Genomic DNA, 12,902 nt, shown 5'->3' on the forward strand with positions numbered 1-12,902 from the left:
ATTGGGTGCGGTGTCTTATCTGTGGAGGCGGCGCAGGGCGGGAAGATAGGAACGGTTCCTAACCCTTCTTTACCCCGGTGGCGGGGCGATATCCCATCTGTCCCCGTCCTCTTGGCCTCCGGGTGCCGCAGTGGGGGAAACAAGGTGGACATGGGATGGAAAAGTTGTTTCTTGGGCATCGGTATCGGGTTGTCGTCTGCGCCCTTTCGCCCTTTCGGCGCTCATTGTGGGAACGCAGCGGCGTGCGATGGAGAGAAACTGGGGTCGGAGTGTTGGTTCACCGGCTCTCTCCGAGACGTTGCGATAAGACAAACAAACATGTTGGTATATGTCAGCAAGAAGGCCGATGAGCGGCGACCAGCAGTTCGTCGAGATTCTGCAAAGAGACCTGGAGAAGAAGTGTTACATGATGATGACGGTCAGCTATTCACAAATTGTCCCGCGTGTGCGCCCTGTGAGATTTGATAGACATGAAGGATGCCATTTGTTAGATAGGGCGCGCACATCATCGAACGAAGCACCCATAACAAGCCTGAGAATGCTCTTGGCATCATCCTGCTGTCGCAAATGCGAGAAGCCCGTCAGACGGGATCCCATGTGTGTCGTTCGGTGTTCAAAAACCAGCTAGGACGCCGAGATGACACTTGTGACATCTCCGAGCAATTGACCGCGGGATGCAGATTCTCTCCGGTAACGGCTGATCCTAGAGGTCAATGGATATGCCCATCTGCTCCATCTGCAACTGAGCCGGCCCGGTCGTCAATATTTAATCAAAAATACAACGTAGCCGCGACCCAGAAACAAGAAAGAATGCCTCTAAAGGAAGCTTTTGGCGACGGGAGATAAGCACAAATGCCGCACTTGCTGGACGGCAGGCAAAGAGAGAGACGGGAGCCACTGGCAACAGGCTGGAGTGAGTGCCGGACTCCACAAGAACATGTAATTGGTCGAGATAGCCAGTCCCGAATCCCACGGGTAGAGATAAGAGATGCGTCAATTAGTCTCGGCATGTGGGCAGGGCGGCAGCTGGTTGGAAGGTCCAAGAAGAAGAAGCAAGCAGACAAGAAAAAAGACCGATTCACTTGAAGAGGTTGTGAAGTTGAGGCATCACCACAAACAACATGACATTTACGTCTGGTGTTTCCAGAGTTTCGGGGGCCAATGTGTGTTTAAAGTGCATCAGGGTTGTGACGGCGCAAGGGTCAAAAGTTACTGAGGTGTCTTGGGGCTCAATGGCATCATGAGCAGCCAATTGAAGGCCCGGAATGACAAATGTCTCCGTGCGGCATTCTCCACAGCTGTAGAGTGCCGAGAGATTTGGAGATTGAGCTGAGGAGAAGCTGCTGCAGCACGGCTTTGCGGCTCTGCAACTCAAATCACATCATCCGCCAAACCCCCTTTCAGACTTGCCTTCGCAGATTCTGGGGTAACTTACGCCCGCAACTCTGCGCCCGCAAGATCGCGCCCTTAAAGCAACCCCCAGTGAGCATCTCGGGCGTCACAGCAGGCGCAGGAACTGCTGCAGGAGAGATCTCTTTCTCTCTGTCTGTCCAGCTGAGCCAAGACCTGACCCGACGAGGCGGATCGCCTGAGTGAATCATGGCTGAAGCTGCGGGTGCAACTGCGACGGAGACCCCGCCTTGGTGGGCAGCGTTTCCTGCCCCCAAAGCCAAGTCTTTGGAAGTCGAGGCTGACGAGGTGATGGCGTTGCTTGAGGCTAGAGCTGCAGATGGGCAAGATAGGGCCCGCGACTTTCTGCTTGTGGACGTACGCAGGAACGATTGGGAGGGCGGGACGATATCAACGTCGATCAACTTCCCCGCCCAGACTCTGTACCAGACAAGGCCCGTCATCCATGAGTTGTGTAAGCAGGCTGGTGTCAAGCGTGTTATATTTTATTGCGGTGAGTAGCAATCCGCTCTAATCGTCTCTGTCCACAACACACACCACACACTCGAAAAGACCCCTCCCCCCTGCTGAGGCCGTTGCACAGGTAGCAGCAACGGACGCGGCCCACGCTCTGCGAACTGGCTGCAGGATTACTTTGATGACGTTGGCGAGACCGCTGTGCAGGCCGTCATCCTCAAGGGCGGCATCAAGGGCTGGGTACGCAAGTACGGCGGCCGCATGATGGATTGGTATGACGAGAAAGCCTGGGATGTTGCCAAGTGAGTTTTGCCGCATGGACGCCCGAGATCTGAGGTTCGTCAAATGGCAGCTGCGGCGGTCGTGGTGGTTCGCATTGAATGTGACATTTGCTGGTATCTAGCGATCTTTCATCCCCGCCCCTTTGTCTTGGAACCAAATGCATCTTTTTGTGCCGTCATAACGCCGAAGTGTAAAAGCCCCGCAAAAGAATCTCGTGGAAGTCGACCATAGAGTCGTTAGGGAATCTAGCCTCTCTGCTGGCGGTCGTCGCCACCAATTCTCTCCAGCGCCTCCAGCATGACGACTGAGTTGCCGCGGATGACCTGGGTGAGGTTAGCATTGAAATGGTAAATCTGGCGGAGAATACGATATACGTACAACCATGCCTAGCCTGACCTTCTCGCCGCCCTCCTTCTCCTCGACCGCCTCGTCCAGAACAATATTCAGGAAGACCTATGGAGCTTGTTAGCTCGGAACTCCAAACGACAGAACCAAGAGCGTCGCACATCGTAGCCTCGGAGAACACCGATAACCTTGCGGCTGCCGTTCAATTGGACGAACAGTCTCTTGTCGAGGTACTGCGATAAACGTTAGCGATCATGATCCAGGACAGAAGGGGATGAGCCGATAGAGGAGGTGCCAAAGTAGGCACTCTCCATTAATCTGGTTGTACATCGTACAAGTCCGGAGACTCGGGAATGTCCGTGAGGAAAATGGGCCTCCGTACCTTCTTCAGCTCGGGCTGTGCGGGCGCCATCTTGTGCTGTCTGTCTGTGGGGTGTGTATGGTTTGGATATGGGTGATGTCAATCGAGGCGCGAAATGGGCTTTGCGACGCGACGAAGCTATCGATGCTCTGTCTGTAGCCTGCCGAGGGGAGCCTGGCTTGGGCGGTGTCGAAATTTGGGTGGGTCACGTGGCGATAAGAAAGCTTATCTGCGCGTTCTCAAGGTGAGGTTCCCAGGCAACGCAACTGAGCGGCCTCGAATTATCGGAGCTTCAACACCTTCGAAATTCTACCGAAAATATATCATCTGTCAGGATGAGCTCGTTCACGCCAAAGAGGAAAGCTCGTGTGATCAAAGTCCACGACGAAGAGGATGATGATGCGTCAAAAAGCTCGCCGGAGCCGGTGAAGGATGGTGAGTCTGCAGTCCCCGTCCAGAGACGATGCGCTGATGCCGTTCGCAAGGCTAATGGGGTGGCAGACGGTGCGCCGATAGCAGTAAAATTCACGCGAAAGCCATTCCGACAGAGCGGCCTACGAAAGAGCATCAACTTTAGCGAGGTCGAGGACTCCAATGGCGGTGCTGCGATCAGCGACTCGGGCAAGTCCAAGGGCTCCACGCAACAGGACGACGACGAAGATGACGGTCCCGTGGTGATCCGTCCAACGGTCAGCCGTTCCGGGTCTTTGAAGCAGAAGAAGCGCCAGTCTTCGTCGAGACTGTCGTTTGGTGGTGCCCAGGGCGGCGGTGACGATGGGGAAAAGACCGAGTACACCACGCCCAAGAAGGCCACCCTGGGATACACAGCTTTGGAGAACAGCGCGATCAAGAACCGTCTGCCGATGCGCACCTTCCGCGACGAGGAAGAAGACCGGCCGAGGTACAGTAAGGAATACCTGGACGAGCTACAAAACTCGACGCCCAACACGCCGCAGAACCTTGCATCGCAGCGCGTGCACGACGAGGACGAGATGGACCTGGATGCATCCGAACTCGAAGGGGCACTGATTGTCAACTCGGACGAACTTGGCTCGCGGCCTCAGCAGACGAACATCCTTACCGACGCGGAGATTCAAGAGCGCAAAGAGCGCAGAGCACGATTAGCACAGGAGCAGTCTGGCGACGACTTCATTTCTTTCGACGATGATGAGGGCGGTGCCTCGCTGCGCAAGAAGAAGGCTGACACTCGGCTTGTGCCTGATGATGAGGATCTTGGTGAAGGGTTCGACGACTTTGTCGAGGACGGTGGGCTCTCACTAGGTAGAAAGGCCGAGAGGGAAGAGAAGCTCCGCCGGCGGCGCGAGATGGCAGAGCAGATCAAGATGGCCGAGGGCGATTCTGGTGATGAATCGGACGCTTCGGAGGCGGAGCGGCGTGCGGCGTTCGAAGCAGCGCAGACGCGCTCCGGTATGGATGGTTTGGAGAAGCCTCAGACCAACCCGGCCGAGCACCTTCTCCAGGTACCACCTAAAATCACGCCGTTGCCGGACCTGTCAGAGTGCCTGTCGAGGTTACAGATGACGATGCGGGCCATGGAGCTGGAGTTGGCGGACAAGACGAAGCGGGTGGAGGAACTGAGACAGGAGAAGGAAAGCATCCTGACCAGAAAGGATGAGGTGCAGGAGCTTCTCAACGAGGCTGGACAGAAGTATACCAGCGCGGTCGGCACATCATCAGCCGCAGAATCTGCTGCACAGTCTCCGGCAAGACAGATCACGAACACTGGCGCCAGTGAATTAAGGGTGGAGAGGGGGCTGGAGAGCCTTGGAACGACACCAAGTGAGCGCCCGGATCCAGATGACCTGGGTTAGTTGGGTTACGTACGTGCACCTAGCAAATTAATGATACCCAACATAGACTGCTTTCATGGAACCATTGCTTCAATTCTTTGATTGTCTAAGAAATAACCTCTCCATAAACAGAGAGAAATGTCCTGCCAATGCCAACGCCGCATGAGAATACACCTATGGTACAGACTACCACTTGCCAATTATAAGCACAGTCACTACACTCATTCCAATCCACCTTGAACTCGCAAAGCCTTATCGTCGATGGCTTTACTTCGATCTGGAGACACCAGCACCAATGACGCCAGGAAGCGGCTCCTCGCCGACGTTGAAGAGGAGAGAGATGGCGAAGTAGAGGGTGCCAATCAAAGCGATACCGAAACCAGTGAAGAGCCAAAAGGGAACGCTGACATCAACCTTGCTGCAAGCAGGTCCGCCCCAGTGGGTGACGCTGCCAGTCTTGCTGGACTTGGTGGACAAGCAGGCACAGGCAAAGCAAGTGCCGGTAGACTGACCGTCGGCCTTCTGGTACTTGTTGACGCACTCGCCGTGGCCCGAGCAGTTCCTGGTGTCCTTGACACAGGCGTCGGCCGACGAGAAGCAGGAGGGGATGCTGCCGCGCTTGATCTCGCCGGGGAAGGGGGTGGCGCTCTCGGCGGGGCTCGTGGGCGCGGGCTTGTCCTGCTTGTCGGACTCGGTCTTCATGACGGACTCGACCTGGCGGCGGCGAAGCTCCTCAGGCTTGGAAGACCAGTGACGAATCTGAGAGTTGCGGGAGGACTCGGGCATGGCAACGAGGATAGTCTCCATCTCGCCGTTCTGGGCCAGCTGGCGGAGGAGGGAAGCGTTCTCGGAGATGGAGTTGATGATGGAGGAGTCCTGCGAATCCATTGGCATTAGCATTTGGGCATCCATCATAGCGGTTGAATAGTTTAAATTACCTTCTTCACGTCGTATCTGACGACGGACGACTTGCCACTCCAGCACTCCTCGGCAAAGGGGTTGATGGCCTTGTCGAACTTGCAGCCCTTCGGGGTGACGCCGACGTTCTGGAAGTCGTTGGCCAGCAGCAGGGTGTTGGCAGCGGCGGAGGGTGCGTCGCCGACCCTGAAGCTGGGTCCAGCACCAATGGACTTTTGAAGCGCCTTGGCATCATCGCCAGTGATGCCCTCGAGCATGACAACAAGCTGGGACGGGTTGGTGGAGGCGGCGTTGCTGAAGAGACCCTGGGGCGACAGGCCGAAGTCGTTCAGGTAGTTGACTGCCTTCTCGCTGGACATGGTCTCGGGGAGATCCCAGGTACCATGCTGGCCCTCGGGGGACAGACGCTGGAGGAGGATGAGGCGGGCAATCTGTCGTGGTAATGATGGGATGTCGGAACTGGAGGTTGAGGTCTGCTTCGATTGCAGGAGATATACGTCAGCGGGCTGGTCGGAGGACAGCGCGGTCGCGACGCCAGCCAGGGCTGTCGCAAGCCCAACGGAGACCTTCATGATGTCGAACGCGGTGGATGGAATTCGGGGATGGATTCGACGATGGGGTGTTGTTGACGGGTGGGCGAGCTTGATGCTGCAGGTGGCTGCTATCTCCAAGGCCAAAGCTGCGTCGAGTCGGCACGTAAGTCGACGGGAGCTGTCGCAGCACGTCCCAGGTGCCTGTCTGGATCCATTGGCGACCCCGTGGCGGGATCAAGGTGGCTAGTGCAGCCGGTTAAACCGTTTATCCGATTGTGGCTTGGCCCCTTACCTGGGGTCCAGGGAAGTGGAGCAGGGGTTGTGCTGCCCATCGATGAGGGTGCCCCGTGCATGCTGAGCGTCCACACTGTATGCTGCGCTATCGGCAGGCATCCCTCAGGGGGACCGATACACTGGCGGGGTGAGGGGCGGGAACCAACAAACACTGTGCGCCGACATGCATCTAGAACTCCGGCCGGGAACCTGAGCGGAGGCACTGCACTGGGTCGGCAACTTGGTGGCAGCAAGACACAGAGAGCCGCGCAGCGCAGCCGCAGCTGTTGTTCAGTTTGATGTTGGAGTCGCTTCGGGCTGCCGTTGCCTCTGGAACAAACAACAGCAAAACGCTGCATTCGAGTCGCGGCAAACCACGTCAGCCTTGCTATAAGTGCCGCGCCGTCTGTGTCACTTCTTTCATCCTCTTGTTCGCATAACTACACGGTCATCTGCCTGCCGTCCCGTCACTTCCATCCCATCCCACCTCCGCCGGGCAACCCACGTCGATTCGCATCAGTCATCGCAGCCTACCAACCTTCGTCCGTCTCCCCCGACTCCGATATCCCGACCGGTCCACCGCTGCACGAGAGGGACATCCTTTTGCTACCGAACCTATTACGGCCGCCGTCGCTCGGCGTGCCCCTCTGAATATACGATGTGGCGTTTCTTCAGGCCACGCGCCAGCACTCTCGCTGCTCGGGCGCTCGCTCCGAAGGTCCAAGGCCAACAGACCATCGTCGTCCAGAGGGTCAAGGTCACAAAGTCTCGATTCAGGGCCAGGTGCGCACCCATCACTTCCGTTGCTCCATCGGACTACAGCTGACTTACTGCTAGGTCGTTCTTTCTCGGCGCAGGCATCTCGCTCGCCTGTTGGCAAATGTACTGGTCGACCGTCCTTAACCCATTCTTCCGACATGTCGACCGCGAATACGAGAGTCTTTCGGCCGCCGAGAAGAAGGCGCTAGATGAGGAGATGGATGAGGAGACCGAGCCTTGGTTTATTCCCTTCCCGTTTACGACGAAACAAGTCAGCCAGCCGCCGTACAAGGGCACCGACCCGGAGTGGCGACAATACGTGAGGATTAGCAAGGACAAGGAGCTCCAAAACCACATACGGGGTATGGATAATAGTCCGACTAGAATCGCGATAGATGCTGACTCTGGTGTACAGCTGACCTGGCCCACTGGGTGCGAAGCGCTGTCGAGAGGCACCCTACCTTGACGGCGAGGTGTGGCAATGTGGTGAACCTGCGGAGATACTGGCTGGACATAGATTTTCCATACCGTCCGCCGCCAGTATACTACTCTTCTGGGTACGTTGTGCTATGGCTTGTACCCTAGACATACCGACATGCTCCGTACTAACATGGCGCAGTTTGCTGATGCAGGACGACGGACTTTATTGGTCAACTCAACCGGTTGATTCTTTAACAGTCAACAGGCTGCGCAAGATTCTCTGGCCAGAAGCCATGACACTCTCGACATGGGCCTTCACGTCGGCCCTGGTGAAGCAGCACTTCGAGGGCATATCTCGCGCGCTCGGCTTCGAGCCTAGCAAGCCGATGTCGCCGTTCCCGTCATTACCAGGCGGCAATGTACAGCAGACCAAGTCTGAAGGGCCGCTCCCCTCAGCTAACAGACAGACCCCGGACGGAACTCCTGCAGAGAACGCCTCCCACGATGTCAGCAAGACTTCTGACTCACGACAATCGGGAGAACCCGAGAGCGGCGGCAGGACCAACTTCGTCAGGGACACAGCCATGTCTCACATCGAAGGCATGAAGCAGATCACAGATGGCCCTGCCCGCGAGTTCAGAAAGAAACTGGCACAGTCATGGAAGCCTACCCGATCTTACCCTCCGCGAGGCTGCATCCTGGTGTCCGGCTTTGTCGAGATCGAGCTGCCCAGAGGCTTCATCGTTATTGACGTTTGGGGCCACTGGAATCCCAAGACGGAAAAGTTCGAACCCAGATCGACCTACATGATACTCAGAAGAATACAAATGAAGCAACAAGCCCCTGCTCGGGGCTGAGCAGACTATACCAAGGCATCTTTTTTGCATACTGGCGGCGTTGGGTTAGCGGTGAGCATTTTATTATCTTGGGGTGTCGTCGGCATCGGTTTGGTGGCATGAAAACACCAGCGATTATCCGCATGGGGATGGGGAGGTCTGCCAGACCTTTCCGGGGCTGCGAACCTGCATTCCATACAATGATGGGGTAAGCGTTCTTCTATTCATTATCAGAGATACCATAGATTGCGTGAGGCGGGACGGTTTCAGGGGTTCAAAAGTCCTCTCACAATTCCTTCCTCATAAATTTGCTCACGCCTAGTTTTCTTGGCTTCTACCGTGCGTCTCTGACTGCTGGTGGCATTTCATGTCTGTGGTCTTCTCCTGGTACCTCGACCACCCCCGCCCCATCCATTTCATACAGATGTCGCCCTTCCAGCTCTTTCACGCCTGTGTACTTTTCCGAAGTAACTTCGCCCTGCACCTCTGCCTTGGTTTTCTTCGCGTGGCGCCGATAAAACCAAACCGCCGCCAAAAGGGCCAAACCAGCGACAAATACACCAACTCCAACCCCGATGCCCGCAATCGCGCCGACACTGAGGCCTGAAGAAGGTTCATCGGGTTTGTCTGTTGATGTCTCTGCCGGCGCGGTTGCAGCCGCAGTCGCGAATCCTTCACTCGTGCTGGTCGCGCCCTGGCTCGCGGAGCTTATTGTCGTTGTAGCTGTTGCCGCCGCCGCCGTCGTCGTCGTCGTCGTCAAAACCTGGCCCACGGCGTTGCCAACCGTCGCGGCAGGGAGCTTGAAGACAGCCGTCGAAGTGCTGCAGCACCGTGTCTTTTCCCGGTCCGATTCGCAGCAGTACTCCGCCTCCGCGCCGTACCCCTGCCGGTCACACTCCCACACTTGGACGCCGCTGCTGCGGAAATCGTAGGCCGAGGAGTTGTCTGGCGAATCTTGGTCTATGTGCCTATCAGCTTCGTCAGGTCTTGATGGCGAAGGCGTAGGGCTTCTTACTCAGGAGGCACTGCTTCGGGCACAGGTCGCTGGTCCATTGAGGGTCGGTACACGTCCCGCGGGCATAGCTGTTGCCGCTGCTCGATGTCGTGTCGTCGAGGAGGCAGAGGCCGTTGGATAGGCACGCTTTCGATGAGCCGCAGCACATGCTCACTGGGGCGGAGACGTTACATGGCACATCGGTGCTTTGTCTGCCGTTGGGAAAGTAGCAGAGGAGCTGGGCCGTGGCCAGGTGCAGTGCTGCCACAACGACGAGAGTGCCGCTTGCCAACATTATGGAAGCTGTTTTTCTGGTGCCAATGGAAGGATAAGGAACCAAATGAAAAGAAGTTCTGGAATCTCGGAACGTGACAGATGTGAAAGAGGATTCAGCGGCAGATTTAATCGATGGATGTTCACCCCGCACCAGCTTAAGGCTGGTGGGAATGACACCACGATAATGCTCTAGTTGGGTCTGGTGCGACTTCCGAATGATCCTTCAAGTTAATTAAAGATCAGACTTCACGTTGATGCAGGGATTCAGCAAGTCGACGGTCTGTCGTGGGCGTTTCTTGGCTAATTTGGTGGCTGAGCCCCCTTCCGACGCATGGCGCTAAGGCGGGAGAGGCGAAATCGAAGTTGATGCAGTCGCGTCAAGTTATATTCAGATATTTATCGTCAATGAATGAGTTCCCTGCTTGTATCTTTTTATCTTTAATTGTAATACTTCTGTTAGTGACGACGAACTAACTGACGATGATTTTTACTGTATTGACAAAGAGTTTTGCTTGCCGGGAAGTTTGAGTTAGCCACCAGGGAATTATCTCCGATGATTTTCAACCTTGGCATATTTGATACTTCGATAAAGACGATAGCAGCAGAGAAAAAGATGACGAGGAGGAAGGATGATGGTAGAGGACGATGACAAAGGACTATGATGAACGGCGATGACGGACGACGATGATAACAACGATGACGATAGAGATGATAAAAGCGAGTGCACGGGAAATGCAGTCGCTTTCGCACCTATAAGAAAAGCAGGGGGTCTTGGTAGGATATACGATTTACACGCGTGTGTGATGGACACTCTCCGGCTAGCGAAGCTTTTGACAAACTACATAGTACGAAAGAAAGATCATCTCCTGGGTATCACATCCAACTCCTTGCGCCTCCACCTCCTGGCTCCCCTTCCTATCTTCGAACTACCTGTCGCTGCTGACCTTTCTTCTTGGGGAAGAAGGTGATGCCTTGAAGTTTCGAAGCCGTTGGCGGCGCTTTCACATACTGATCTCCATAAAGCCCGACGCTTGGCTCAAGTTGACGTCTAAGAGCCAGCGCAGTAGTCGCCGGCAGACCCCACACAGAGTACCCCCTTGCCATGCTGCTCCTCACACACTCTCGCAAATGAGAGGTGAACCACTCTGCGCTCGGTTTGTTCTCGATACCCATCTCGCCAAAGAAGTCGTGAAAGTTGTCGATGTCATGGAGGCGACGGACATCGGTCGACAGCTGGAGGGCAGCCCCTTGGGGTGGCGCACCATGGCGATCGAATAGCTCATCCCGAACCTCAACCAGGCTCTTCTCATTGGATGGCCTGGCGATGCGCCGGAAAAGCTCGGAGAACATCAACAGGCGATATGACGTCCGGCTTGCCTCGAAGGTCTTGCGCAGGCGGAATGTCGAGACCTTGTCCGGTTCCAGGTAACTGAGTTCCACCCTGTTCGCACCCCTCTTGTCGAGCATCCAGACAACGTTCCTCGTGATGGCTTCTGTAATAATGGCTTTGCGCATCTTCTCCGTGATTGCTACGTCGCTGATGAGTAGATAGACGAGAAGATGGCCGAGATTGGGGCAGGCTTCCTTGGAGGTCTGGCCCTTCATGAAGTTCTTGATCTTGGCGTTCGCGGCTCTCACGAGCGATTCGTCGCTCGTGGCGAGGCAGAGAAGGAGGTGGTACAGATGGAAATAGGACTCTATCGCTTTCTCTGACGCATGGCGAAGGGTGCTTTTCCGGCTCACCTTGTCATTATCATAATCGTGTGACCGCCTTCTCAGCGCCGATTTTGCCTCAACTTGGTTGAGTCGTACCACAATGTCGTTCATAAAGGCTGCAAGAACGTCGACAGAGGACCGACTTGGCAGACTCGTCTTGCCTGCAATGGCATCCAAGACGGGAGGGACGTCCTCCTGGACGGATCTCCAGTGCCGGCGTGAAATGGGAAGCGGAAGCCAATATTGAAAGCGGAGGTTGTGGACGGATAGGCGAATGCCAAGATCGCGGAAGGCTGCTTGAGAGATCAGGTCAAATTCGGATTCAATTGAACGCTTCCCCTGGCCTGATACTTCGACTCCCACACCGAGCTTCGCGTTCTGGAAGTTCCTTTTGGAAAAGAAGCATTGCAGCTCTCGCAGGCGAATCAAGTCAAAATATGCGATAATTTTGGCGATCCTTGGCCAGGCGTGGGAGAACGCAATCAGCTCCTCAAAGTCCAGGTTCTCGAGGGTGTCCAAGATCAACTCGTCCGGCAGCTTGGAGAGGGTGCACTGAAGTTGCTGGTGTCTTTCTTGCTCCGTCTGGACGTCTTCGGTTGGGGGCTGCGCTTTCGTGGCATACCGGCGAAGTCTCCTAATATCCGCCTTGGTCTGCGTGCCGTCGAAATCGCAGCGGGAACAGACGAAAGTCTGCTTCATGGCCAAGCTCTCTTGCCGAAAGTGTTTGAGACCGTACTTTGCACCAGTATATATCTGCTCGACGTTCTCGCTGTTGAAGAAGCTGAGCATCTGGATAGCGATGCCCTTGAGGGTGTACGCGGGCGTATACCCCTCGGATGTGTTGAGAATGGACGCGCAAATGTACGAGCTGAAGACGTTTGGATGATTCATCTTCGTGTCCATCTTGATTCTAGGGGCGACAAGAGGGTATCGGTCTCCAAACTCGATGGTCATGTGGATCGGCATCCAACCCTCGGCCTGAACAACCAGGCAAGCTGTTTTAAGATCCTCATCTCTCGTGCGAAGAGAAATCCGAGGATAGGGTTCGCGCTGAAGCTCAGCGATATCCTGCAGAAGGCGTTGTCGGAGATGGGTCTGGGACGCCATGACGACAGCAAACGACGACAGCAGACGAAGATAGTGGACAGCGACGACGGACGACGACGATAGACGATGACAACTAAGGCAATGACAAAGACGACAAAGGCAATAAAAGCGAGTATATAGGGAACGTCAACTCTTATGGGAAGTGTGGTCGGGATGTCTTTGGCGATGATCGTTGATGGATGGAGGGTACAGCCTGCTGAGGGGAAGATGGAAGACGGATAATGGACGCTCGAAGAGAAGTGGACGTTAAATAAGGGACAAAAACATTGAGGCCGCTTGTCGAAGGTTTGTTTTGTCGGCCTGTGAGTCGAATGGCGGCTGCTGACAGTGGAGGTCGTTTGGCCTCATCCACCTTGCGGGTTGATTGAGGCCTCAATGGGGCAGTGGCATCCTGCGCTTTGGTCC

At 55.5% G+C, this 12,902-nt stretch overlaps 7 protein-coding genes across 7 annotated transcripts; 3 read left to right on the plus strand and 4 right to left on the minus strand.

The window, feature by feature from the left end:
- Positions 1-1,599: 1,599 nt before the first annotated feature.
- Positions 1,600-2,172, plus strand: YCH1-0 (CDC25-like phosphatase YCH1; the record flags this gene model as incomplete). The annotated part of the gene is made up of 2 exons (XM_032036455.1): positions 1,600-1,903; positions 1,994-2,172. The coding sequence occupies 2 exons, from the start codon at positions 1,600-1,602 to the stop codon at positions 2,170-2,172; spliced, it is 483 nt and encodes a 160-aa protein (XP_031884603.1).
- Positions 2,173-2,393: 221 nt separating this feature from the next.
- On the minus strand, positions 2,394-2,905 carry smg1 (Small nuclear ribonucleoprotein G; the record flags this gene model as incomplete). The annotated part of the gene is made up of 4 exons (XM_032036454.1): positions 2,394-2,471; positions 2,527-2,601; positions 2,655-2,726; positions 2,876-2,905. 4 exons carry the CDS (start codon positions 2,903-2,905, stop codon positions 2,394-2,396), a joined length of 255 nt encoding a protein of 84 aa, XP_031884604.1.
- Positions 2,906-3,189: 284 nt separating this feature from the next.
- Positions 3,190-4,686, plus strand: CGGC5_v012965 (uncharacterized protein; the record flags this gene model as incomplete). Its single annotated transcript, XM_032036453.1, has 2 exons — positions 3,287-3,289; positions 3,340-4,686. 2 exons carry the CDS (start codon positions 3,287-3,289, stop codon positions 4,684-4,686), a joined length of 1,350 nt encoding a protein of 449 aa, XP_031884594.1.
- Positions 4,687-4,932: 246 nt separating this feature from the next.
- On the minus strand, positions 4,933-6,155 carry CGGC5_v012966 (putative endoplasmic reticulum membrane protein; the record flags this gene model as incomplete). Its single annotated transcript, XM_032036451.1, has 2 exons — positions 4,933-5,541; positions 5,604-6,155. 2 exons carry the CDS (start codon positions 6,153-6,155, stop codon positions 4,933-4,935), a joined length of 1,161 nt encoding a protein of 386 aa, XP_031884591.1.
- Positions 6,156-7,047: 892 nt separating this feature from the next.
- CGGC5_v012967 (uncharacterized protein) lies at positions 7,048-8,425 on the plus strand (the record flags this gene model as incomplete). The annotated part of the gene is made up of 5 exons (XM_066152778.1): positions 7,048-7,172; positions 7,227-7,510; positions 7,564-7,705; positions 7,768-7,987; positions 8,036-8,425. The coding sequence occupies 5 exons, from the start codon at positions 7,048-7,050 to the stop codon at positions 8,423-8,425; spliced, it is 1,161 nt and encodes a 386-aa protein (XP_066008040.1).
- A 313-nt stretch (positions 8,426-8,738) lies between these two features.
- Positions 8,739-9,693, minus strand: CGGC5_v012968 (uncharacterized protein; the record flags this gene model as incomplete). Its single annotated transcript, XM_032036449.1, has 2 exons — positions 8,739-9,364; positions 9,420-9,693. 2 exons carry the CDS (start codon positions 9,691-9,693, stop codon positions 8,739-8,741), a joined length of 900 nt encoding a protein of 299 aa, XP_031884596.1.
- An 896-nt stretch (positions 9,694-10,589) lies between these two features.
- CGGC5_v012969 (Ubiquitin-conjugating enzyme E2 2) lies at positions 10,590-12,497 on the minus strand (the record flags this gene model as incomplete). The annotated part of the gene is made up of 1 exon (XM_032036447.1): positions 10,590-12,497. One exon carries the CDS (start codon positions 12,495-12,497, stop codon positions 10,590-10,592), a length of 1,908 nt encoding a protein of 635 aa, XP_031884583.1.
- Between the last annotated feature and the right edge of the window lie 405 nt (positions 12,498-12,902).

Source organism: Colletotrichum fructicola (genome assembly GCF_000319635.2).
Source record: "Colletotrichum fructicola Nara gc5 chromosome Unknown KSG_Nara_v1_contig07, whole genome shotgun sequence".
Taxonomy (NCBI): domain Eukaryota; kingdom Fungi; phylum Ascomycota; class Sordariomycetes; order Glomerellales; family Glomerellaceae; genus Colletotrichum; species Colletotrichum fructicola.